At 42.0% G+C, this 26,039-nt stretch overlaps 1 protein-coding gene across 3 annotated transcripts in view; it reads left to right on the top strand.

Moving 5' to 3' along the window:
• The window catches only part of GNAO1 (G protein subunit alpha o1), a 182,245-nt gene that overhangs the window by 151,056 nt on the left and 5,150 nt on the right, over positions 1-26,039 (top strand). Inside the window, exons 5-8 of one of the 3 annotated variants that reach the window (XM_063437959.1) lie at positions 5,649-5,777; positions 13,920-14,049; positions 22,710-22,863; positions 23,163-24,026. In XM_063437959.1, the coding sequence (XP_063294029.1) occupies positions 5,649-5,777; positions 13,920-14,049; positions 22,710-22,863; positions 23,163-23,350 (601 nt within the window). In that variant the 3' untranslated portion in view covers positions 23,351-24,026. Of the gene's footprint in view, positions 1-5,648; positions 5,778-13,919; positions 14,050-22,709; positions 22,864-23,162; positions 24,027-24,948; positions 25,103-26,039 lie in introns of those variants that run through there. The other 2 variants (XM_063437961.1, XM_063437958.1) reach the window with 2 other exon arrangements.

Consider the following 26,039-nt stretch of genomic DNA (forward strand, 5'->3'; position numbering starts at 1 on the left):
CTCGGGGACAGATCTACCTAATGTGTATTGCAGGAATACAGAGAAAAGTGGATGGTGCACTAGGCATAGTCTTGTATTTCCTACCTGCTAACAGTATATTTCATCAGCTAGCATAATATCGGTGGAGCAAGATCATATCGAAGAGTATCCCTACTCTTGAAATTAATAGTATTTCCATAGAAAGACCAGTTTGTATGCCCCAAACTGCTTGAGCTCTTTGAAACATCTTGTTTTTGCCATTATTAACGTTATCACATATGTATCACAGTCAGGATTTAGGTGGGTAGCTTGGCATTGCGTGTTTAATTTCATGGCCACTTAGAATAGATGAGTGACACACTTTGTGTCCTTGCTTTAAGATGAGTAGTTACGTGGAACACAATGCAGATCTGTAAATGTTTTGTTTTGTCCTATATTAACACCTTCCCGTCGCTTTAGGACGTTCCATGCCTTCCTCCATAGAGGGGCTTTGACACCATTAGGATGTCATGGAGCATCCTGCAGTTTTGGTGTGAGCAGGGTTAAATCACACCAGGGTGTCCCCAATAACAATCGATACCTGGGGCTCCCCCTCTGTCAGATTGGCCATTTTAAGAGACCCCCGACTGACCGATAAATGTTAAATGTCCCATTGATGGCAATGCAGAGTGAGCAGATCAAATCTCAACTCACAACAGAAGACACCAGCTATCAACGGATACCTAAGGCCCCCCCATGTGACATCACAATGCCCCACCCATATGATCTGCCATATGAATGAACGCTAGTGCTGCACGCAGTGTGTGTTTACATTAAAAAGCCTGCAGGGACAGGCTATAGACACCAGAACCACTTCATTAAGCTGCAGTTGTTCCGGGGACTATAGTGTCCCTTTAATGTGAGGTAAATTAGAGATTAGTGTCACTAATAATATACTAGATTGCCTTCTTACAACCAGATTGAGGATGGTGATGGGCTCTGGCTGCAGTTTGGCTAGCAGTCTCTTCTCACACAAACCCACCCACCCTGTGTTTTTCTCACCCCCCCAACCCTCCCTGTGTGCTCCTCACCTCCCCTATTCCTCACCCCCTCTCCCGTGTTCTTCTCACCCCCCACCCTCCCTGTGTTTTTGTCACTCCCCACCCTCCCTGTGTTTTTCTCACTCCCCCGTGTTCTTCTCACCTCCCCCTCTCTGTGTCTTCTTCACCTCCCCCTCTCTGTGTCTTCTTCACCTCCCCCTCTGTGTCTTCTTCACCTCCCCCTCTCTGTGTCTTCCTCATCTCACCCTCCCTGTGTCTTCCTCACCTCCCCCTCCCTGTGTCTTCCTCACCTCCCCTCCCTGTGTCTTCCTCACCTCCCCCTCCATGTGTCTTCTTCACCTCCCCCTCCCTGTGTCTTCCTCACCTCCCCCTCTCTGTGTCTTCCTCATCTCACCCTCCCTGTGTCTTCCTCACCTCCCCCTTCCCTGTGTTCTCCTCGCCTCCCCCTTCCCTGTGTCTTCCTCACCTCCCCCTCCCTGTGTCTTCCTCACCTCCCCCTCCCTGTGTCTTCCTCACCTCCCCCTCCCTGTGTCTTCCTCACCTCCCCCTCCCTGTGTCTTCCTCACCTCCCCCTCCCCTGTCTTCCTCACCTTCCCCTCCCTGTCTTCCTCACCTTCCCCTCCCTGTGTCTTCCTCACCTTCCCCTCCCTGTGTCTTCCTCACCTCCCCTTCCCTGTGTTCTCCTCACCTCCCCCTTCCCTGTGTTCTCCTCACCTCCCCCTTCCCTGTGTTCTCCTCACCTCCCCCTTCCCTGTGTTCTCCTCACCTCCCCCTTCCCTGTGTTCTCCTCACCTCCCCCTCTCCTCACCCCCTCTCCCTGTGTTCTTCTCACTCCCCCACCCCCTATTCTTCTTACTTCCCCCTCCCCTCTTCTTCTTACTCCCCCCTCCCCTCTTCTTCTTACTCCCCCCTCCCCTCTTCTTCTTACTCCCCCACTCCCCTCTTCTTCTTACTCCTCCCTCACCTCTTCATCTTACTCCATCCTCTCCTCTTCTTCTTACTCCCTCTCTTCTTCTTACTCCCCTCCTCACATATTTTTTTACTCCCCCTCCCCTCCCCACTTCTTCTTCACTCCCCCTCCCCACTTCTTCTTCACTCCCCCTCCCCTCCCCACTTCTTCTTCACTCCCCCTCCACACTTCGTCTTCACTCCCCCTCCACTCCTCTCCCCACTTCTTCTTCACTCCCCTCTCCTCCCCACTTCTTCTTCACTCCCCCTCTAGACAACTTACCTTTATTCCAGCGCCGCACGGATCTGCCAGCGCTGGCCACGCCCCTAATCCACCTCATTGGCTGGCATCATCAGAAGTGATGATCTCAGCCAATCACAATGCCTTCCCATAGGAAAGCATTGGATTATCTGAGACCGTCCATTATGATGTTCTCGGCCAAGGAGACAGTGCGGGGTTAGAGCCAAAGAAAACAACATGGCCAATCAGCATCTCCTCATAGCGATGCATTGGTGTCCCTAGGCCAAAAAGGCAGTGTTTAAATGAAAATGCCTGCAGGGACTGATTATACTTACCAGAGCAACTACATTAAGCTGTAGTTGTTCTGGTGACTATAGTGTCCCTTTAACTAGGAAATCCATCTGCTGATATCAGTACTGATATTAGCATATGGATTTACTAAGGGTTAGTGTTAGGGTTAATACTGCTTTAGGGTTAGGGATGTTTAAGGGTAAGGTTAGGTGTAAGCATATGGTAAGAGGTATGGTTGGTATAATGTTAGCGTTGACTACAAAAAATGAATTTAGATCCTAGACATATTGGGTATTTAACATCAGAATTGATATGTAAATCTATTTTGAATTCTTCTTTTGTAGTTGGTTGAATGTGTATAAATTATTATAAGTAAAAAAAAAAGGGGGGGGGGGCGGGGCCTGACTGCCGAGCAGACTGGTCGCACTGAACCAGAGCTCCGAGAGGAAAACCGGCAAATAAGCGTCATTTAACTATAATTAACTAAAATTATCATCCTGAACCCTCTAACACGCAGCAGTGGAGTAGTGGGGGTGATCCCCGTGATTCAAATTACTCGGAGAGGCGACCTGGAGCAGGCTGAGGATTGCGGCCTACCAACGCATGCAAGCGCGAGAGAGGCGGCCGACCTCCGCGCCAGCAGGCCAGCGGGACAACGCTACAGTCCTTCAGACCCCGTTCCCCCCCCCCCCCCCCTGGCCGGTGTGGGATATCCCGGCTACACCAAGCGACTGGCACAGTCCTTACTTACCTGACCCAGGCAAACTGAAACTATGAGCACACACAACTCGCATACGAAACAGGGCCTCAGGGGTCCAGCCAAGATGGCGGCTCCGGCACGATCGGCGCCAAACTGCACCCTCACCAAGCCACCTGAACAGATCGGGGAATTCCTTGACCGGCTCTGCACTCATATGCAGAACCAAGCTCCACATTAGAGGACGGTCCCTACACGTGGCACTAAGAGGACTGGCGGCATGGATACGTCCGGCGATCCGGCGCTGCCTAGGCAGACACCTACCTCAAATCCCCAGAGCAACCTTGGATCCGAAAAGCCGCAGGACTCCCAGACCTGCCTATCAACAAGCGGTCCCAGCACCGGCTGCACCGCAAGGCGCAACCTGACACAGAGGACCTAGCAGAGCTGACAGCGACAAAAACTGCCTTGCGGCAGCGTTGGTGAGTGACCGGCAATACACCTCCCCGCGACCAACCGGAACGAGAGCACCGAGGAGGCAGGTGTGTTGCCGCAACAACACATCCACCATCACCACACCTAGCGAGCAGACCAGCCCAGAATACCAGCCCTGCACATGGCTCACCCACCCAGCCTCCAGAGTCGGCATCGGATAACAAATACAGCCTACACTGACAGTGGACTATGCTCCTGCACGGAGAAAAAGCGCAGTCCTCTTGAACGAACTGTATCTATGGTCCTTTCATCCTCCACCGACATCAGCTCGGCTTGAACATTCACTATACACTGAGCTACATCCTGCACTTGCTGCTAATCTTAAACAACAAGAGGCACATTACAACATACACGCAGACCACACACAGGCACACAATGTCCGGCTCAATATACCTAGATGACTGAGGCCCTCTGTAGTACCTTCCACCAGGGCTACTCATTTCCCCACGATACCAATGTTAATGCTTTTTTTTTTTCTTTTTTCAGGCTACACTCATATACAAGCCTGAACACTCTATCATTAATCCACCTAACTCACACACACTTAGCGATTCCACATGAACCATTTATCGCATCACCTTGAAACGTACTATGCAAATTGAAATGTATTATGCAAGTTGAAACGTAATATGCAAGTTGCAACGTAATATGCAAGTTGAAACTTAATATGCAAGTTGAAATGTAATATGCAAGTTGAAACGTAATATGCAAGCTGAAACGTAATATGCAAGTTGAAACGCAATATGTCAGTTGAAACGCAATATGTCAGTTGAAACTTAATAAGCCAGTTGAAACTTAATAAGCCAGTTGAAACGTAATAAGCCAGTTGAAACGTAATAAGCCAGTTGAAACGTAATAACCCATTTGAAATGTAATAAACCAGTTGAAACTTAATAAGCCAGTTGAAACGTAATAAGCGAGTTGAAACGTAATAAGCGAGTTGAAACGTAATAAGCGAGTTGGAACGTAATAAGCGAGTTGGAACGTAATAAGCGAGTTGGAACGTAATAAGCGAGTTGGAACGTAATAAGCGAGTTGGAACGTAATAAGCGAGTTGGAACGTAATATGTCAGTTGCCTGTATGCTTAATTTAGAACCTGAACAACTTTAAATGTCTTTGCCTAGCATCTGACACAGCATATTAACCTACTGCGTAGACAACAAAAGCGTTGTTTTTATTTGTTATCCTTTTCAACCTTTCTAAGCGATGTACACCATTACTGTTCGCGCCCTTACTTTAAAAATTGTGTGCAAGTTCTCGTGATCACCCCTATGCTCAAACTATGCCTAACGTGCTAGAGGACTGCCTTTGGGGTACCTCATAAGCAAATGTTATCATTATGCGCACTTCAAAAATAAAGAATTAAAAAAAAAAAAAATGCATCCCCACCCTTTATATTTTCCATTTTTTTCCCACACTTAATGCTGTGTTAGGTATACAATTAGGATATAAAATTTAAGCCCTTTAATAATTAATATATAATATGAATGGACAAATTACTGTAGAACAAGCATAGCACAAATTCTAGGTTTGGTTTTTGTTCCATACTTTAATTATTACCTCCGTCCTTAAGGGGTTAAACCATAGATGATAACGATGTGTGTTTGTATCTTATTGGCCTGGCATGTATCTAATACATGTGGTGGTTATGGTAGTTCTGTTTTACCAGCTTTTCAGATCCCTGGTTCTGTGTTTTGGCTGATGAATACTTTAATCACCAATGAGCTAATATTGAATTTAATTAAAGGTTACAGTTCAGTGTTCTCTTCATTATCTTTTTTATGATATATTTTATCTAGCAGATTGATGTACAGTAATTGACTCTTTAGTTGATTTTTTTTTCATTTTGAGTGGGCCATACCAACATAAACCTTACAGTGATAAAACTCAAAATTCAAAACGATCCCCCGAGGTGTAGACAATGACTGACTGTGTGCATGATTTTGTGTTTTCCAGCTACCTAGACAGCTTAGATCGAATTGGTGCTCCGGATTACCAGCCCACAGAGCAAGATATTTTGCGAACCAGAGTGAAGACCACTGGCATTGTAGAAACGCACTTCACATTTAAAAACCTCCACTTCAGGTCAGTACAACTGTTCCTAATTATGTAAGTTGTCCATCTAGTGTCTCAATATAAATCTTCCTTTTAACCTCAAATGTCAATCTATATGAAACCCTAGTCCACAATAAATACAAATCTGCAACTTTAATGTGTTCGAGTGACCCATCCTAAGGTGGACCTGACAACGTTTCAACCTGAACAATTCTTGTTAAGCTTGACCACTTAAAGTTGTGATGTTGCAGATCCATATCTGTATATAATACAAACCGTCACTTGAATATATTGGAGATGCAGACTTATTACTTTATGGATGAGCTTAAAAGTCCTTAAATTGTGCACCCGGTTTTGAATACAGGAAATAGAGTGTAAGCTTCCCCACAGTATGTACAATATATATGACTCCATGATCCTCTCACCTCTGTCTGATTATTCAGGTGGATAATAAATTATAACGATAATGTCTGGATGTGACCTGGGGTGAATGGACCAATTGGAGGGAAATTTCCAAGGGACTTCAAACTAGTTCATGTCTCAATTTTCTGATTTAGATTTTTCCAATTGTTTTGCTTTTTATTTGTAGCTAGTGTAGCCAAAGATGGCTGGTTGTAGATATGTAGAAACAAAGAAATTAGGTGTTCTGCTCAACATGGTTATAAACATACCACAGGCAATACATTTATGTAGCTGAGGTTTACCTTCTAGAAAAAGGTTCAGTGTATATGGTATGGTCAAGCAGTGGTGTTAGGATGCAGAGGGTTGAGTATGCAGACACATGGTTGGGTCTCCAGCTGAAAGAGCTACACTCACCTTAAGCTGAGTCTGTAGTTATACAGGAGTGCAGGAAAGCAGACTGGATCAAGCTGGCCAAACGACAGGCAGATGAGATTCAGGTTGGTTAAGCGGCCCATTGGTTATGACTGCTGTGAACCACTGGCCAGGAACAAGGCTGAGTCAGCACACCATACATTGAAGGCAATATACCAAGAGCGATTGACACAAATAGAACTTTATAGCTGAAGATCCACTGCTACTGTCACAGAGATCACTGTTGTGATTCCACATTGTTATCCCCATAACTCAGTGACTGCGGGTTCTTCCAAGAGATTGTAGATTTAGAATTGGCCAGTTTTGGCGTGGGTATCATGAGCAGTATTCCCAGAATGTTAATCCTTTGATAAAGTGACATTGCAATCCTCCAACCCTGATTGCTTAAAGGAACACTAAAGGGCCAGGAATACTAACATGTTAACACTATTTAGGGTGCTATCATACCTCCTCCTTATTCCCCAAAAAAGCTAGAAAACTTACCTTTATTCCAGCGCCGCACGGATCTGCCAGCGCTGGCCACGCCCCTAATCCACCTCATTGGCATCATCAGAACTGATGATCTCAGCCAATCACAATGCCTTCCCATAGGAAAGCATTGGATTATCTGAGACCGTCCATTCTGATGTTCTCGGCCAAGGAGACAGTGTGGGGGTAGAGCCAAAGAAAACAACATGGCCAATCAGCATCTCCTCATAGCGATGCATTAAATCAGGGGTCCCTAGGCCGAAAAGGCAGTGTTTAAATGAAAATGCCTGCAGGGACTGATTACACTCACCAGAACAACTACATTAAGCTGTGGTTGTTTTGGGGACTATAGTGTCCCTTTAAATCCATCACAGTTACATGGCATTAGCATTGCAGCTGGAGTTTATTGATTGCTACAATATTGTTTGAAGTACACCAGCACTTGTAGTTTAATTTTAATTTTAAATTAAACTACAAATTAAGCATCTGTATAGTGTCCTTAGATGAGATGGCCTTGTGAGTGTAGCCCTATTAGTTTGTTTTGTTAATACTTCTGCATCTCAAAACTTGTAAAAACATTTATTACAAAGATTGGTGACAGAAGGAAATACTGCGTATGTCTGGTATTTACTGGTCATTTTCTTGGGATACATTTCCATGTTACAATATTTTTAAACCCTTTAATAATTTCAGCAAATTAGCCACAATAACTCCACCAACCAGCCCAACAGAATTCAATGATAATTGTAGCAGTTGTCACTTGTCATTGCATTTCCTGACTGATTCATATCATTTGTGTCCCGCATGGCGTTCCTTTATCTTAATTAAGCGCAAAAACAGTTGGCTATCATGTGCATAACAAAAAAGAAAAACTCAAAAGGCAAACTTAAGATACCGTAGATAAAAAGATTTTATGTTCAATAACAGTATTTCATATCTTGGGCAGATGATAACATAGGTTCCCTCTAGTGGCCAAGCCATGATGTGTTTCTGTGAAAAATTCTGCAAATTCAAATTGACATAAACATTTTATTTCATTATAAAATATTTTACCAGGAAGGACACATTGTGATTTCTCTCGTTTTAAAGTATGTTATGGGCAATCTAACACATTGGGAGAGATTATATAGTTAAACACCGTTATGGTAATGGATCTCCCTGTTTGTTTTGAACGTTTTTTGTCTTGATCCCTGTAACGGTTTTGTTTTTTCACAAGCGAGAAGTATGACATAAATAGTATAATACAAAAAAAAGTTTTAAAGCAGGTCCATTTTAATATTTCCTTCATTCCCCCAAATCTGTTAATTGGAATAAAACCGATTTCAACTGGGACATCTATGAACATATTGTGGAACCCAATTCCATTTTGTAAAGTACAAAGTAAATGTGTACTGTGAGGTGCTCTGTTGCAGAACCATTTTATATATTTACCCCTGCATGTGCCATGACATTTGCACAGAAGTAGCTAGTATCTAATGTGTCATTATGTCAGGGCTTGACAAATTAGCTTTTAATCTAGGAGCTAGCTAAAAAAGTTAGGAGCCAGATTTTTTTTTAAACTTACAAAGCTTTATATTCAACAACAAAAATACAATTCTTAAAAGGACTCTATAGTCAGGGCCGGATTAACATAGGGGCTGATGGAGCTGCAGCTCCAGGCCCAGGCCCATGGAATAGGCCCATTTGAAAAAAAAAAAAAAAAAAATTTTTTTTTTTTACATTTTTTTTTTCACACACTACTCTTAAGTTTTCCACCTGACTAGTATTTTACTGGCACAGCTGGTATTTGAGGCTGCCTGTCCAGTACCAGTATTGCAGTAATACCGGCAATACAAATGCAGGTATTTTTCTCAGCAGAAGAGGAAATTACTCTGCAATACCAACTCCGGCCAGTAGGGGTCACTGTGTGTGGAGAGAGGCAGGGTTAGGAAGTAACAGCATATCCCTCCCTGCCTTTCTCTACTACTCACTGATCCATGGGGGAGCAGCTATACAGCACAGAGAGTCCACACAGCAGCTCTACAGCTCAAGTAAGTGAGGGATGGGGGAAAGGCAGCATGGAGACATGGGGACACTGAGACACTAAGGGACACTGAGAAACTAGGGGACACATGGGGACACAGACACTAGGGGATACTGGGAGACTTGGGGACACTGGAAAACACGGGGGACACTGAGACACTAGGGGACACTGGGAGAAATGGGGACACTGAGACATAGGGACATTGGGAGACACTAAGACATTGGGACATGGAGACACTAGGGACACAGTGTCCATCTAGTCTCTGTGTCCCCTAGTCTCTCAGTGTCCCCACTTTGTCTGTGTCCCCATGTCTCAGTGTCCCTAGTGTATCAGTGCCCCCATGGCTCCCAGTTTCCCCATGTCTCCGAGTGTCCCTAGTGACAGTGTCTCCATGTCTCCCTGTGTCCCCAAGTGTATCAGTGCCCCATGTCTCCCAGTGTCTCCATGTCTCCAAGTGTCTCAGTGACATGGGGACACAGTGAGACATGGGGACACTGGGAGAAATGGGAACACTGAGACACTGGGAGACTAGAAAACCGGGCGACATGGGGACACTGACACTGTGATACATAGGGACACTGAGAGACTTGTGAGACTGAGACACTGGTAGACAGGGAGACCCCACTGGGAGCAGTCCATCTATACAGCAGAATGAAACTGTGAGTAGTTTGTTGGTGATTTTACAGAATTTTCTCTTATGTCACTCCTTGTGATTTACATCATGTGATGTCACGCATAACTAATAATTTATGCAAATGTATAAGGCTTTTTTTTTTTCCAAGAAAGGTGGCAACCCTAACTACTCTTCACATACTCTTGCTTAAAGGAACACTATAGGGTCAGGAACACAATCATGTATTTCTAACCTTATTATGTTAAAACCCCTATTTAGTCCCCCTGGCCCTCTCTTGCCTCCCTAAATATAGTAAACTCTTACTTGTATTCAAGTCTGCAGCTGCTGGCTCTGTCCCTATCTGCTTCTGAACTGACTCTGTCTGCTGACATCATCAGAAGTGGTTGTCTGAGCAAATTACAATGCTTCCCCATAGGATTGGCTGAGACTGTTAACTAGGGAGATCAGGGGCAGAGCAAGCACAAGTCAAACATAGCCCTGGCCAATCAGCATCTCATCATGAAGATAAATTGATTCAATGCATCTCTATGAGGAAAGTTCTGCATGCAGAGGGTGGAGACACTGAATGGCAGTGCTGCACACTAGGCAGTACTGCCCCAGGAGGCACCTCTAGCAGCCATCTAAGGAGTGGATATCAGAGTTATTTTCTATGAAAAGACAGTGTTTACTGCAAAAAACCTGGAGGGAATGGCTCTACTTACCAGAACAAATACAATAAGCTGTAGTTGTTCTGATGACTATAGTGTCCCTTTAAATTTGGAAGCTTAAGAGGGATGCATGGGAATAAAACCTGTGTGGATTGGCTGACAATAAAATTAGTTTAGATAATGCAGACTTTGGTCTCTCTAACACTGTAGCATGTCCCCTTTCTTCTACACTCACTACATACACATTTTCTCTGTCCCAGACTATATACCATGAACTTCTGCCTGCTAGTAAGATGATAAGGAGACAAGTGGACATGTGAGTGCTAGGGGACAGACCTTAGAAAGCATGGCATAGGCACATCATTTGATGCATTTATGTCAAGCTCAGGGTGCTGCCTGCATAGTATGCCCTTAGATGGACAGCCTGCATGATTGGCAGGCAGCCTGACATGCATTCATGCCAGGCTGGCCTTCCAATTCTTTGGACAAACATGCCCCCTTTTTGGGCATGTTCACCCCTTTTGGCAGGTCTGGTCGCGTAATTCGCGCCATTGGCAAACTCTTTTAACCTGCACATTGACTTCCTGCTTCACTGGACACTGCTGTTAGGGGATATGGATTTACTTGAAAGATGAAAGCATAAATTAGAGAGAGATTAGCATAGAGTATGTGTTTTCGTATAGCTGCATCCTTTGATTTTCCCTCCAACACCATCTCCATAAGATACATGATGCTTGGGAGGTATGATTATTTGTGTTTTTGGTCGATAAGATTCTGTAAATAGGCCCATAATAATGGTCAGCACCAGGCCCACTGGGCTCTTAATCTGGCCCTGTCTATAGTCACGAGGATCACTACAGCTTAATGTAATGCTTCTGGTGTCTATAGCCTGTTCCTGCAGGCTTTTTAATGTAAACACTGACTTTTCAGAAAAAATGCAGTGTTTACATTGCTTCCTAGTGACACCTCTAGCGACAGTCACTCAGACGGCCACTAGAGGTGCTTCACCTACATTCAGCGTCTCCACACCCTGCAGGCAGGCGCTGAATGTTACCCATTGATTCAATGCATCTCTTTGGGGAGATGCTGATTGGTGCAGTGTTTTGCAGCCAATCCTATGGGAAAACATTGGATTGGCTGAAATCATCAAGCTTCGTAATCTCAACCTTAGAAACAGGGCCAGTCAAGGGTAGACCAGCACAGCGTTGTAAAAAAAGATGAGTAGAAACACCATTCCCTTGCGAAAGGAAGGGGGCTGGTCACCTAAACACACACACACATCATGACACACACGCATCTACCATGACAGACGCACACACGCATCTACCATGACAGACGCACACACGCATCTACCATGACAGACGCACACACGCATCTACCATGACAGACGCACACACGCATCTACCATGACAGACGCACACACGCATCTACCATGACAGACGCACACACGCATCTACCATGACAGACGCACACACGCATCTACCATGACAGACGCACACACGCATCTACCATGACAGACGCACACACGCATCTACCATGACAGACGCACACACGCATCTACCATGACAGACGCACACACGCATCTACCATGACAGACGCACACACGCATCTACCATGACAGACGCACACAACGCATCTACCATGACAGACGCACACAACGCATCTACCATGACATAAAAAGACACACACACACCATGACAGACAGACTTATACACACACACACCATGACAGACAGACCCAGACCCACACTATGACAGACATACATTGACAGACATACATTGACACTGACACAGACACACATTATTAATTGTTTTAATACCTGTGAGGTCCAGTGGGTGACAGGCTTGGGGGATCGTGCAGGCTGGCGGCATGCTGGAGGATCTCCCTCGCGCCGCTTAGTGAGGCCTTGGCCGTAATACGACGTCATATTCCAGCCCCGGCCTCACTAAGCGACGCATGAGGGAGCAGATCAGAGACATCACAGCTCCCTTGTCACCCATCTGCACAATCTCACAGCCCACAGGACCCCATAGGTATTAAAACAAGCAATAATGTGTGTCTGTGTCAGTGAGTGTACGTCTATCAAAATATAGCCTCACTAAAGGGCGCGAGGTAGCAGAGCTGGAACATCAAAGCTCTCTCGCCGCCCGCCTTCTATTCACGCAGCCAGACGCCGGCCTCCACAATTCCCCAGTCGGCCTCCAGCCTGACTCTGAGGTAACAGGCTCACATATCCCAGACGCCAAGGCAAAATTCCTGGCGCGTGGGATTTGTCGAGCCCTGCATTATGTATCACTCACCCTATCCATAGAGGACACAGATTTAAAAGTCATGCATCACTTTGATATTGGTATCTAAGGTTTCTTGCAGTGCAATCTCTAGAACTGGTCCATATCATTGCACCATACATACCATAGCAAACATGTGTTTTTTATTTTAAATAGTAGTAATTTGGTCATAGTAAGTAGTGATGTGTACGACTTGGCTGTTTTGGGGTTTTTTTCGGGGGGGGGAGGTTTGTTTTTGTTTTTTTGCTATTATGTGTACTTATCGAACAGTTTTATATAGCACCCTTGTACACATCCAGAACTATTCTTATGTATTTCAGCAACCAGCAACCTACAGAGGGATTTGGATAGATTTGGGGGACTGGGCAGGCAAGTGGCAGACAAGATTCAATACAGTTAAATAGTCATTCATTTCAGAATTAGGAACCTACAAGCCACTTATACATTAAATGGGGTTATACATTAGTTGGGTAAACATTAATGGAAACGACATGAGAACAATTATACATCACAAACTAGACAACAGTATGCAATGCCATTGCAAAAGCTAATAAGGTGCTTTTGTGTATAAAAAGGTGTTTTGAGTCATGTGATCCAACTATAACTTTGCCTCTTTACAACTCAATGGTAAGACTCCACCTTACATATGCTGTGCAATGTTGGGCACCCATTTTAAATAAGGATATTGTAGAACTAGAAAAAATGCAGGGGCCGGCTACAAAACTAGTAAGGGGAATGGAAAACATTAGTTATGAGGAAAGGTAAAAAAAAACTGGTTTTCTAAAGAAAAAGTACCTCTGCGGGGATGTACTAGTACTATACAAATATATAAAAAAAGATGTTTGCATAAATCGAATATTCTAGGATTTATTTGATATGCATGTAATAGGTTGTCGATTCAAGGAGAAATCTGATTGCCATTGTGGAGGCAAGAAGGATTTCCCCCCTTTTGTGACATCATTGGAAATGGCTGTTTGCTCTCTTTTGGATCAATGGCATAAAAGAATGGGCTTCATGTTTGAACTTGATGGACTTTAGCCTTGTTTCAACCTTAACAACGATGTAACCTTATTGTAATGCTACCTAGGCTTAAAATGTCATGTTCTATGCTACAAGCCAGCCCTTAAAGGTTACTTTGCACGGCAAGACTGGAGGGTCCCATGCACACTCACCAGGGCAAAATTTTGATCTCAGACCAAAAAAATGTCCCTAATGGCGTGTCTGATGCTGTTTAACATCTGCCATTATTGTAAATCTTTCTGTTTTTTTTCCCCTCAGGCTGTTTGATGTTGGTGGCCAGCGATCAGAACGTAAGAAGTGGATCCATTGTTTTGAAGATGTCACAGCCATCATCTTCTGTGTGGCGCTGAGTGGGTACGATCAGGTTCTTCACGAAGACGAGACCACGGTGAGTATGACAATCTCCGCTGGGATAATGAGACTACTTACAGTGTGTGCATCTGTCCCCGATACCAATTTTGTGTGTAATGTGAATTGATTTGTATCCTGAGATGTTGTTCATTTCGATTGCTTATACCCCTTCTTCTTTTTTTATAATACTACTGCTACATTTTATAGCTAATCCTTGTTGCTTGAGGAGTTAAGCCCTACACCCACACATCCCTGTAATAATTCTCTCTCCTAAGTAGGAAACAAAGATTTTCACCTTTTACATGCCGAGTCCTAATTTCGGTCCATTTTCTCAGCTGTGACAGCTTTTCACTCTCTTCCTTTGTAAATGCTTGCTTACGTGTTAAGCTGTCCGATGTTATGGTATGTTACACTGTCTAGCCTGGCATGCATAGAGACAGAGACATTGTGAGACAGATACAGGGAACTGTCCATCGTAACTCTTGTAGCATGTTGGGTTTACTACAAAGCATTAATTGACCAGTCAGTCACAGTATGACTCTACTCGCAGATTGTATGTGTTACCTTTGCTTATTAGCCACTCTCTCAGATTCTGCACCTCTTTTATTATTTATTCACAAACCTATACAGAGCATCAGAACAAAATAACACAACCAAGAAAAAATGATGTATCCGAGTCTCTAACTGATGTATTTCAATAAAAAGCTGTCTGTCTGTGACATATACTAGAATTCAATAACCAAGTTGTATAGTAATACACATTGATACAGACTGAAGTCTGTATCAATGTGTATGAGGTCTATTTCACATATACAGTTGTAATAAAACAAAAATTCAACCTTCGTAGAAAATCAAGTTTTTTGTCACAATTTAATAACTTTCTGCGGTTTGCAATGAACAAATCAAACAAAAGCAATTGGAACAGCATAACACTGCAAATGCTACAAGTGGTTTCTCCAAATTCAACTGAAAATGTGAATGACTTCTCCCGTCTCAAAATTATTCAACCTCATTAATGGAAAGTGTCTTTAGTACTTAGGCAAACACACTTTTTTATGTTCTGACCTGCAAACAAGATGCATAGCCAGACACCAGCTTCTGCCAACGTTCCTGGGGAATCTTAGCCCATTGCATTGCTCATAAACCGTGATCTACAGTTCTGTAATATTCTTGGGTTTGTGCACGACAACTGCCTTCTTCAAATCTCACCATAGATTCAAGTCAGGTGACTGTGGTGGCAACTGTAGATATATTTTTGTCTTCTACAATTAAACCTTCTGCGTTTAGTAACCACTTGTACTTCAACTTTGAACTTGTGAACTATGCTTCCAGTGGTGTCTCTAAATATAGTGCCTTCCCTATCTTTTTGTATCCATTCTTTTGACTTAGCCATATTTTTAACATGCAGTCAAACGTGACACTAAACAACCCCTAGCCAGTTCAGATATTTAAAATGAAGCCCTTGATTAGTTGTATCAGGTGTGCTTGAGACAACACCTGTTTACATATTTGTGCTGTTGTGAGGGATTCTATTTGGGGGGTTGAATAATTTTGAGACTGGAGAAGTCATTATAAGTAGCATATTCATTCAGTTTAATTTGGGGACACCACTTGAAACATTAGTTGTGTTGAGCCATTTGTTTGACTTGTTCATTGCAAATAGCTGAAAGTCTGTCATTTTTGACAATAAACTTTCTTTTCAATGCTGGATGACCAATTTTGGTCCCAACCGTATCGCATGAAGTGAACATCTTTCTTGGCTCTAATGTGGCAGTCCGATCTGCTGCTACTACTAGATGTGATAGGACAATATTTCTAGGAAGATAGTTCTGTTACTCTCATAGTAGGGCCCTGCTTATTTATTTACTCTCATGGTAGTTGGATGCTGTTTAGGTAGCCCTAATATAATTTATTTATTTTTGTCCAAAATTTGGTTTTGATCACAATCTAGCACTTGTTTTCATTTGATAAGTTTCCTTACATTGGCTGGGATTGCATGTTTATTTTTACCATGTTCACAATCAAAAACCGTCTTGACCATTTTCTGCTGCAGTTAGAAATCATTATAAACATAAAACTTGACTTAATCTTTGTTATCATCCTTAATCTCTAAACCAATATGGTGAGATTGTGAGGTTGAGGGCACACAAAATGACTATTTTGAGGGGCTTTGCGTAGATAACGGGTTGAAAGTTATCGACAGCCATTCTGATAATTTGGCATCACGTTCCCTTGGGAACTGCGTATGGCATTATACAAACCCCCTCATACTTATAGCCATTTTACATGTATGAAGTGTTTGTTTTGCTCATGCGTAAAACCGCTGTTAAATCTGAAGATTATTGTGGTATTTGGTTTTTTTTTTTTTTTTTTTAAATGAAAGCACTTTTAGTGGTTTATCAAGCTCTTTCGGTAGAAGAATGTTAATATATCTATAAATAAATACATTTTCTTCGAAGTGATACTGATCTCTTGCTTGACTGCTTCGTGCAGTGTTTCTATCCTTTTAACCCTGCAATAAAAAAAACTGCAATGTTAAACAAACGTATTCCTGACCTTATAGTGTTAAAACAGCCATCTACCCCCCCTTGCTCCCCGTTGTATACCTAAATATAGTAAAAATCTTACTTTTATTCAAGTCTGCAGCTCCTTTGCTCTGTCCCTGAACTGCCTGCTTGACTGACATCATCAAAATTGATTCTCTGATCCAGTCACAATGCTTTCCCATAGGATTGGCTGAGACTGTCAGGGAGGCAGATCAGAGGCACAGCCAGCAGAAGCCAAACACAGCCCTGGCCAATCAGCATCTCCTCATTGATATTAATTGAATCAATGCATCTCTATGAGGAAAGTTCAGTGTCGGCATGCAGAGGGTGGAGACCCTGAATTACAGTCACACTGTGCAGCACTGCCACAGGAAGCACCTCTAGCAGCAATCTGAGTAGTGGCCAGTGAAGTTATCACTAGGCTGTAATGTAAACACTGCATTTTCTCTGAAAACACAGTGTTTACTGCAAAAAGCCTGAATCGACTTACTATACTCACCAAAACAAATACATTAAGCTGTAGTTGTTCTGGTGACTTTAGTGTCCCTTTAACATTGCAGGGTTATATACACTTCTGGTGGCTCTTACTGACCGCACCAGAGGCGCTTCTGCTGCATTGACAGAGTAAAACTTGGTCACGTGACACAGATGCTCATAGGAAAGTTTGGATGTGCATGTGGCACTCAGCACGCACCCGCCGCTGGTCACCAGTGCTCTGTGAGAATGATTGGATTCGGACCAGTGCTGGAGGAGGACATGTTTCCTCAATGTTGCAGCAGGCAGAGAGGCGAGCAGCGCCGAAGGATATGATGTCATATTCCGGCCCAGGTCTCACTAAGTGGCAAAGGAGCAGAGCAAAGACATCACAGCTCCCTCGCCACCCGAGTACTATTCGCGCAGCCAGCCACCCGCCTCCACAACCCCCATCTTGCCACCCACTTCCACAATTTCCCAGCCGGCCACCCGCCCGCCTCCAAAGTAACAGGCTCACATATTCCAGACGCCAAGGCAAAATTCCTAGGCGCCATGGCGACCTGGGATTTGTCGAACCCTGCTTTGACGTATGATATAGTGCCCATTTTGACCAAACTAAAAATGGCCCTTTTTTTTTTTTTTTTTAAATCCATTGGAAAGGTGGGATTGTAATCAGCAGCAGCTGTCAATCTGTAGATAGATGCTTGATAGATTGTCATTGATGCCGATTGATCCCGATGCGGAGCATAAATACTAAATAAAATTTATATTTTTCTGCCAGCACACTGGTACGTGTGTTACTTTGTTGTTTTTCTCTCCATTTTCTTCTCAGTTTTACTATTGCTATACGTACGATAAATATAATTCATTTTTTTGTAATCTACCATTTTGTGTATCACTTGAAATCCACTGTTGTCTCAGACACTGCCTCTTGGGAAACCTGCTAGAAAAATCAGATGGATGTCTCCTGTAGCTTTATATTTGTAATGTTCTTAAAGGCAGTTTGTAGATTGCATCGGTGTACATTAAAGCGATAGTGGCAGAAATGGGTTTTAGATTTAAGTAGGTCCCATATATCATGCTCAAAACAAATTCTCCGGAGTTTGACAAGGAACAGGGGCCAGTGACCTAAAAATGTACAACATTATGCAGTACAGTCCCTTTCCTGGACTTTTGTCAAAATCTGTGGCAGCTTGCCTGTTATTGTGTACAATTAAGTGTACGAGAGTTTGAGAGTTTTACAGACCATTCCACAAATAGCTGCATGTTGAATATTTTGTAAAAGGAATCTCTGGGCACGGAATGAGTGCAGACTTTCAGGGTTAGATCATGTTAGACATCCAGTGACATAAACAGGCCACATATATAATAATGTCTGATTCAGTTTGGGTGAGACCATTTACTTTATTATTGACTTTAATTTATACAATCCATAATGTAGGAACAGTAAGAGATGCTCTACATTCAGAGCAGCCTAATAATCTACATTGTCCCAGCCATTACTATATCTGCATAACGGCATGCCGCTATATCAGGGGTAAGCAAGCTTTGGCTCTCCAGATGTTCCATCTCCCACAATGCTCTTGGTCATCGGCAAAGCATCAGGGGTGATGTAGTCCACCACAATCTGGAGTGCCGAATGTTGCGTTCTCCCTGCTGTAGCGCTTTTGTGTGTATTGGGAGTCAGTGAGCTTGTGTGAATTGTACAGTAAATATTGGGAGAGAATGCAATTGGTAAGCAATAAACCTTTTTTGTTTGTTTTTTAAATCCCTATTTTGAACTGAATAAATATCATGAGTGCCTTCTCAATCAGAGAGCGCAGAACCTCCTCTCAGGAGACTGGCGAGAGAGTATTTTGTATTTTTATTTCACTATATCTATTTGTTAATACCATGGAGTCCTTACAGGCTCACAAACGTCCATTATTGGTGAAAGCAACTCAAGAGCTGTCTGTACGTTTATTGGGAGTCCATGGCCATTTAAGCTTCAGATGAGGTCCATTTTGTCATGTTACCTGTAGTTACAATATATGTAGTACGGCTTTACCTCCACCCAATCTGCAATAATTGGCACATACAATAATAAAACATGGTTTTAAAATATTCTAGGTACTGAATGTTTCTTCAGATTGCGTTATATGTCAAATGTCTGTTCCCTGGGAACAAAATGGGGGCGATTAAAAGTGTTTCTATTAGACAAGTGGGGCAAGTTTTATAAGGCTAGCCACTTGGTGATTCTATTAGTTTCCATAGTGATTTCCTCACATTTAGACCATTGTTCCACTTTTTCATTTAGCAATACTTTTAATAATGTACCCCCCAATATATCTGAGCCTTACAGAAAATTGGACCTGTAACCCTTCTCTTAACATGCTATTTCTGAAAATATGTTGTGTGCAAAAAAAAAATAAAAAATGGTATTTCAGAAAAAATAAATGTCTGTAACACTTTATAAATTAGTTTTGGTACTAATGGTTGGCATCTATTCTGTTTTCATGTTCTATTGAAAAAAAAAAATCTGTTAATTTTGTTTCTGAACTCGTTTAATGAATTCATTTGTAATTTTCCAGAAAAAAACTGAATTTTATAAGGTTTAAAGAAGTATATGTTGTCAGCATTTCCTCATTTGTCCTTTCTGTACTGTTTATTGTCCTTTAATACACTCTTGCCTTTTAACCTCTATTAATGGCCTGTACCACCTCAACTCACCAAGTACCGTAGAGCCGTCTGGCAGAAACATGCTGCTCCCTTCTTACTGCAAGGTTTTCTGAGACTAACAACAAGCTCTTACCAATCTCCTTGTGTGTCCTGCAACTTCTCACGTAACTTTGTGATCCTTGGTACGCTTTGTTTTGGTGTTCACCTGCTTTCTGCTGTCCTGGTCCTGCAGTTCTTTTATCTTCAAACACTTCCGCATCTCCGGTGCTTTGAAAACTTTCCTTCTTCTGCAGTGCATCCCCTTTCTAACAGAGACACATATCCAGCAGATATTGAGAGACCCTTCAAATTCGGCAGGTATGAAGTTTACTATTAAGATCAATGAGTTGAGATCCGCAATGAGCTCTGACCTGATGGGGGGGGGGGGGGGGGGGGATATTGTCCTAGCTAGCTGAAGACGATGCACAAAAACATAAAAAACATTCTTGCCCTTGTTTTGGTAGGGGATTTGGAGAGGCGGAGGGGATTTCACTGTCAACAGATGATATAGAAAACCATAAAATAAAAGTTGAGATATCCTATTCAACTCGAGGTCTTTTGAAGGTCATTGCTCAACGGCGGGCTTCAAACTCATCATTAATTCCAGGACCTCATTTGTCTTGAATTAATGTATCCAATATGAATTATTAAGGATTTGCATGGCCCTCATATCACATAGAGCAGTAACATTGGTTGATGCATGGTGCATGAATTAATCTGCAAGCCACACATAGAAACCTATAAAATATGGAAAAGTCTTCAGCACAGCATCTTCTCAATGCAGGAATCTTGCATCTGCCATTATGTTAATTGTAACTGTTTTTTTTTTTACGCATGTAAAATACTTTGTAAAGTTTTGGTTTAAATAGAAATAGAATAGAATAGAAATAGAAATAGAATAGAATAGAAATAGAAATAGAAAAGAAATTTAGACTATTCAGGATCAAGCTTAAATTTGGAAAACTGTTTCAGGAAATGAGAAAACTAGCAAATGAGATGCATATGTAAGAGAAGAGAGGAACATTTTCAGGTGTGACTACACAAAGACACCAAAAAACAGAGGGGCTATGTTAAATGATATAGGTTAAAACAAATCTTCTTTGCAGGGAGGGCTGATGCATCCTGTTAGAATCCTTTAGGTCAGGGGTGGGGAACCTTCGGCCCTCCAGATGTTGTGGACTATATCTCCACCGATGCTTTGCCAGCATTATGGCTGTAAGAGCATTATGGGAAATGTAGTCCACAAAATCTGGAGTGCTAAAGGTTTCCTGACCTTGCTAGATATTGTAGTGGCCCCAGATGCCAATGAGAATGCTAAGGTCATGAATACTTGTTACAAACGGTTCACATGGTTCCAAGTAGATCCATACATGAACATGCGGATTCTTACAATAGTGGGGTACATGCAACACAAATTATTTTCCTTTTTTTTTTCTTCTTTATAGAGAAACTTGAGAGATTAAACTTTTAAACAGATCAACTTTCGTATACAGTGGTGCTTTGACAGCAGTTTAATATGTACTAAGTACTAAGTTTTGGTTGTGACCTTATACTAGTTGATCCCTCTCTGATGTTAGGACGTTCCATGCTGTCCTCCCCAGAGTGTGCTTTAGTACCATTAGGACTGCATGAAACATCCAGCAGTTTTGGTGTGAGGAGGTTTAAACAGGGGCCATCATTCTTGCCCTACTAACCAATTAGCTGTATGCAGCGCTCCAAGTGAATGCTGCATGCAGCTCTCTAATTCATTTTAAATCACTGTGATTCTAGGGCTGCTGAAGGGAGACCACCGGTGTCTGAATAGACCCTGACAAGGATCTCCCTGTATATCCTCAAGCCGAATGTTATCTGTGCTAGGATTTACCAGCTGCCCAGCATTTATCACAGTGTAATCAGTTGGGAAAGCATGATTGATTAATTCAGTGTTATAAGGAAATGGTCCTGTAATACTGAAAACAGACATTAGATAGCAACATATCACTCTCTGTTTTAAATAGGAAGCCATCTGCTTATATCAGTACTGATATTAGCAGAGGGTTTACTGTAGGGTAAGGTAAGGTACGTATTAATGCAGTTTTAGAGTTAGGAAAGGTATATGGCTAGTGTAAGCACAGGGTAAGGTGTTTGGTTTGTATAGGGTTAGTGTTTTCCACCCCAAGCATTTGTTTAAATCCTAGACGTATTAGGCATTTCAACAATCAGGACATGTATGTGAATCTTTTTTGAGTTCTTTTTAGTGAGTTGCATTGGACCTGTAAAAATGATTACAAGCAATAATATTAATATTTTTCCCATTTTATTCAAACTTAATGTTGTGTTGGGTATACATATAGGATATTAAAAGAACGGCCATCTCTGCCCTTGAAAAACCAATATGTAATATTTACGGGACACATACTGAGAAACCCTTAAATTATGGTAATACAAATACTAGAATGGTTATTTACTAAAGGGAGAGTTCAAAGTGAGTTTGAAAGGCCAGAGTAGCCATATGTAAACTCTAGAGCTATGATGGGTAACTCTACAACCTAAGCAGACAGTATTAATCTACTAGTATCATTATATATGAATGTAGATTGGCTATAACAGAGCATATGTTTGTTAAGAGAGTGTGTAGGAAAAATAACTAGCACTTTAGTTTCATGTCTATTGTTGCAAGTTGACAAACTCTAAAGAGCTAGGGGGTAGAGAAAGACAAGAAACCGTAGAAGACCATTCAAAGAGAGAGTGGCCATAATTAGGTACATTCCCAGGAGAACTTGGGTATGTTCATAAAACAAGTTGAGTGACAGCAGGAAAACAAGGCAGCGGGAAAGACTAAGTGACTGTCAGGTTTAAATACTGAGGGGACCGAACTGCATGTGTATCAAGTAGCAATCCAGTGGTAGAGGCACAAGCTGTCTCCTGTAAGCCGACTGCACAGTTTGGAGTGGATACCGCTGTGGGCTTGTGTCATGTTCGGCTCTTGTTTTCATTACAGAATCGGATGCATGAATCCCTCAAACTGTTTGACTCCATCTGTAACAACAAGTGGTTTACAGACACGTCCATCATTCTTTTCCTGAATAAGAAGGACATCTTCCAGGAGAAGATAAGATGCTCTCCACTAACTAGCTGCTTCCCGGAATACACAGGTACACACCTGCCTGCAGGAATCTTTACATACACACGGCAGTGATGAGTGTAGCCTGAAGATAAACCTGCATTATTATCTGATTATTAGACATACACACACACTTTATGTGTACACATCACTAGAATTATTTGCTGAAACACACAACATGAGACCACCGCTGTGAGGGAAGTCCTATGGTTAGGGCTACATGATTTATGGCACGTAATGTAATGTGGATGAATATTTTCTCATTAAATTTTGTATATTATATAATTATTTCCCTCTGCTCATGCCTCACTCCCAACCTCCCTGCTCCAGGTCCCAGCTCATTCACCGAAGGCGTAGCTTACATCCAGCACCAGTATGAGAGCCGATGCAAGTCCCCCAACAAGGAAATCTACACCCACGTCACCTGTGCCACGGATACCAACAACATTCAGTTTGTGTTTGACGCTGTCACGGATGTCATCATTGCCTACAACCTTCGTGGTTGTGGCCTATACTGAGTTATAAGCTGTGAGAGTTCACCAGCCTGAGTTGTGGGTTCTGAGGCCATAGGAAGAAGACTTTATACCCTTTGGCAAAACCACACCTGCCTGCCGTCTCTGGTTAAACGTTGTATGCCTGGACATATTTGCATTTATTCCTCTAAAGTCTAGAGAGGGAGACATAAATGGCTAAATGGACCTGTATTTATTGTTTCCCTGTAATCTGTATGGCTCAGATATTGTATCCTAATATGTTCCCTAGGTAAACATCAGTACATTGTCAGTGATTCACTGTTGGGTTACTTTCTAACTAACCATGCTGTTCTCATATAATGTATCCCACAAGGAAGACAAAGTGGTTAGTTGACAGTGTACTACAACTCTGAATCACCTGCCAATAGGCTGTCTACAATCTAGTTATCGTACGTAACGTATTGCCTGCCCTGTTCAATGTTGAAGTGCCAAATCTGTGTATATTCTGAATGAATACACTAAAACACTGTGATCGGGACATTCGGTTCAACTTATGTATTGCACTTGAGGTACATAGGTGAATATAAATCATATATTATTATAAGTAGAATTTTATTTATTTAATTAACTGTTGATTGCCAGATGAAAATTAATTTTACTAAGTGACTTTTGATTTCTCTGCCTTATCTATTCATTCTTAATGTGCACAACAAAATACTTAGTATGGTTAGTTTTGGATTTTTTCTATTGTTTTGTTTACTCCTTTATTCATCTAGTCAAACCATTGCAACCAAAGTAGAAAACACTATACTTTTTTTTTTCTTCTTCTTTATTCTTGGTACATATGAGCTTAGCAAATTATGTGAATAAACTGTTAAACAGTACATTACTGGATTGAAGTATCTCTCGGTAACATATGGTCAGGGTTGAGGTGGATGGTCTGTTAGAGTGGCAAATATATTAGCAGAGTTACTTGTGCAGATGTCAATCTATACAGAATAAAGAGTAGTGTTACATTTTACATAGTTATATAGGCTGAAGAGACGTGTCCAGTTATTTGGTTTAGGAGTATTGTTTAATTACATTAAACGCTTTTAGATTGCTTATCCTCGCGTACGGAGTAATGCTCACGGAATCTGAATGTAGTACTCGTTCCTGGTACTCTGACGCAGTGAATTTGATGAAACCATAAATAATGTATTGCTCTGTAGCACAAACATTAAGGGTCAATTGCATTTCATCAAGTTTGACCATTACGCCGCTCACCCTATTTAATTTTACAGAGATTTGGTCCATTTTTATTTTGAGGATGATGCTTTAAAATTCAATGAATGGGTTTCTTTTTGTCTTAATAAATGGACAATGTATGTGAAGGTAGACCAGAGAGGGAGATTTATCCCTCTGTTTCCTTTTAATTGTTCTAACAAAACATCTTGTATGACTGTATCTCACCTTAATATATTACCCAACATTTACCGTGTGCATTGAATGAAACGTAATTACATTCATGTGTAGCGTCTAATTGCTTTCCTTCTTGTTTTGTTTTTTTACACTGGTAACAATTCCTCTCCCCTCAGCCTAACTCCTTTTTTCTCCTTTCTTTCTGTCCTCCGCCTCCTCTCTCTACTGCCTAATCGCTGCAGAACCGGATGCACGAGTCTCTAATGCTGTTCGACTCAATTTGTAACAACAAGTTCTTCATAGACACCTCCATCATTCTCTTCCTCAATAAGAAGGACCTGTTTGCAGAGAAGATCAAGAAGTCTCCATTGACCATTTGCTTTCCAGAGTACACAGGTATTATTTTTATACTTTGTAAAGTGCCAGCGCATTCCACAGTGCTGTAAATGGGTACAGTTGGTACAAGTAAAAAGATATGGGTACAATACATCTGACACAATACAAAATTTGACAAACAACCAAATCCTGTGGGAACTTCTGATTTAGATGGAAAGAATTGATGTTAGGTTAAAGACTTATCTATTTGCACTGGAGTCCATGTTGACTAAAAAGCTATGTGTTCGCTGCCATGTTGCCTCGAATGTACTTCAATTTGTAATGTGGTCTAATCAAAAGTGAGGAATGGAGAATTTTCATTGTGCAAATTTAGTATCTCAAAGTTTAGGATGCTGCCAAGCATATCACAAAGTCATAAATGTACTCCAGAATTACAGTGAAAATGGTACTTTAAAAGATTATACAAGTTTATTCAGTAGCCTGGGAACTGACCAATTCTGGCATAACATGTTCAATTCCTAGTTTAGTGACAGGGATGTGATATTTATATATATATATATATATATATATTTAATAATCTACTTTACCAAGGGATTAAAGTGGTAACCCAAAATATTCCGAAATTAAACCTGAATGGAAAAACTGAGGCAAACAAGAAAGCTGATCTGAAAAAAATCTCCACTCGGCTACAGTCAACGTTTTGCCTCAGTTTTTTCATTCATATTTAATTTACAAGAGTTTGTGAATAACTCTGAGTATCTCACCCTACGTCGTCCTTCCCCCCTCCGTGGTGTACAGCCCCCCTCCTGCTTACCTTTTTGGGGAGGGAGTGCCTATGATACATGTACTCTACTGGGGAGCATGTGATCTACACTTTGTGCAGACCACAGTAATCACTCCCTCGTGATCCTGGCGTTCAGTGAGTCAGAATTCTAATGCATTATTGAACACTGGCCTGTGGTGGAGCAATTAATGTGGTCAGCACCTGCCTGATGTG

This window comes from Pelobates fuscus, chromosome 12, assembly GCF_036172605.1.
Source record: "Pelobates fuscus isolate aPelFus1 chromosome 12, aPelFus1.pri, whole genome shotgun sequence".
NCBI lineage: Eukaryota > Metazoa > Chordata > Amphibia > Anura > Pelobatidae > Pelobates > Pelobates fuscus.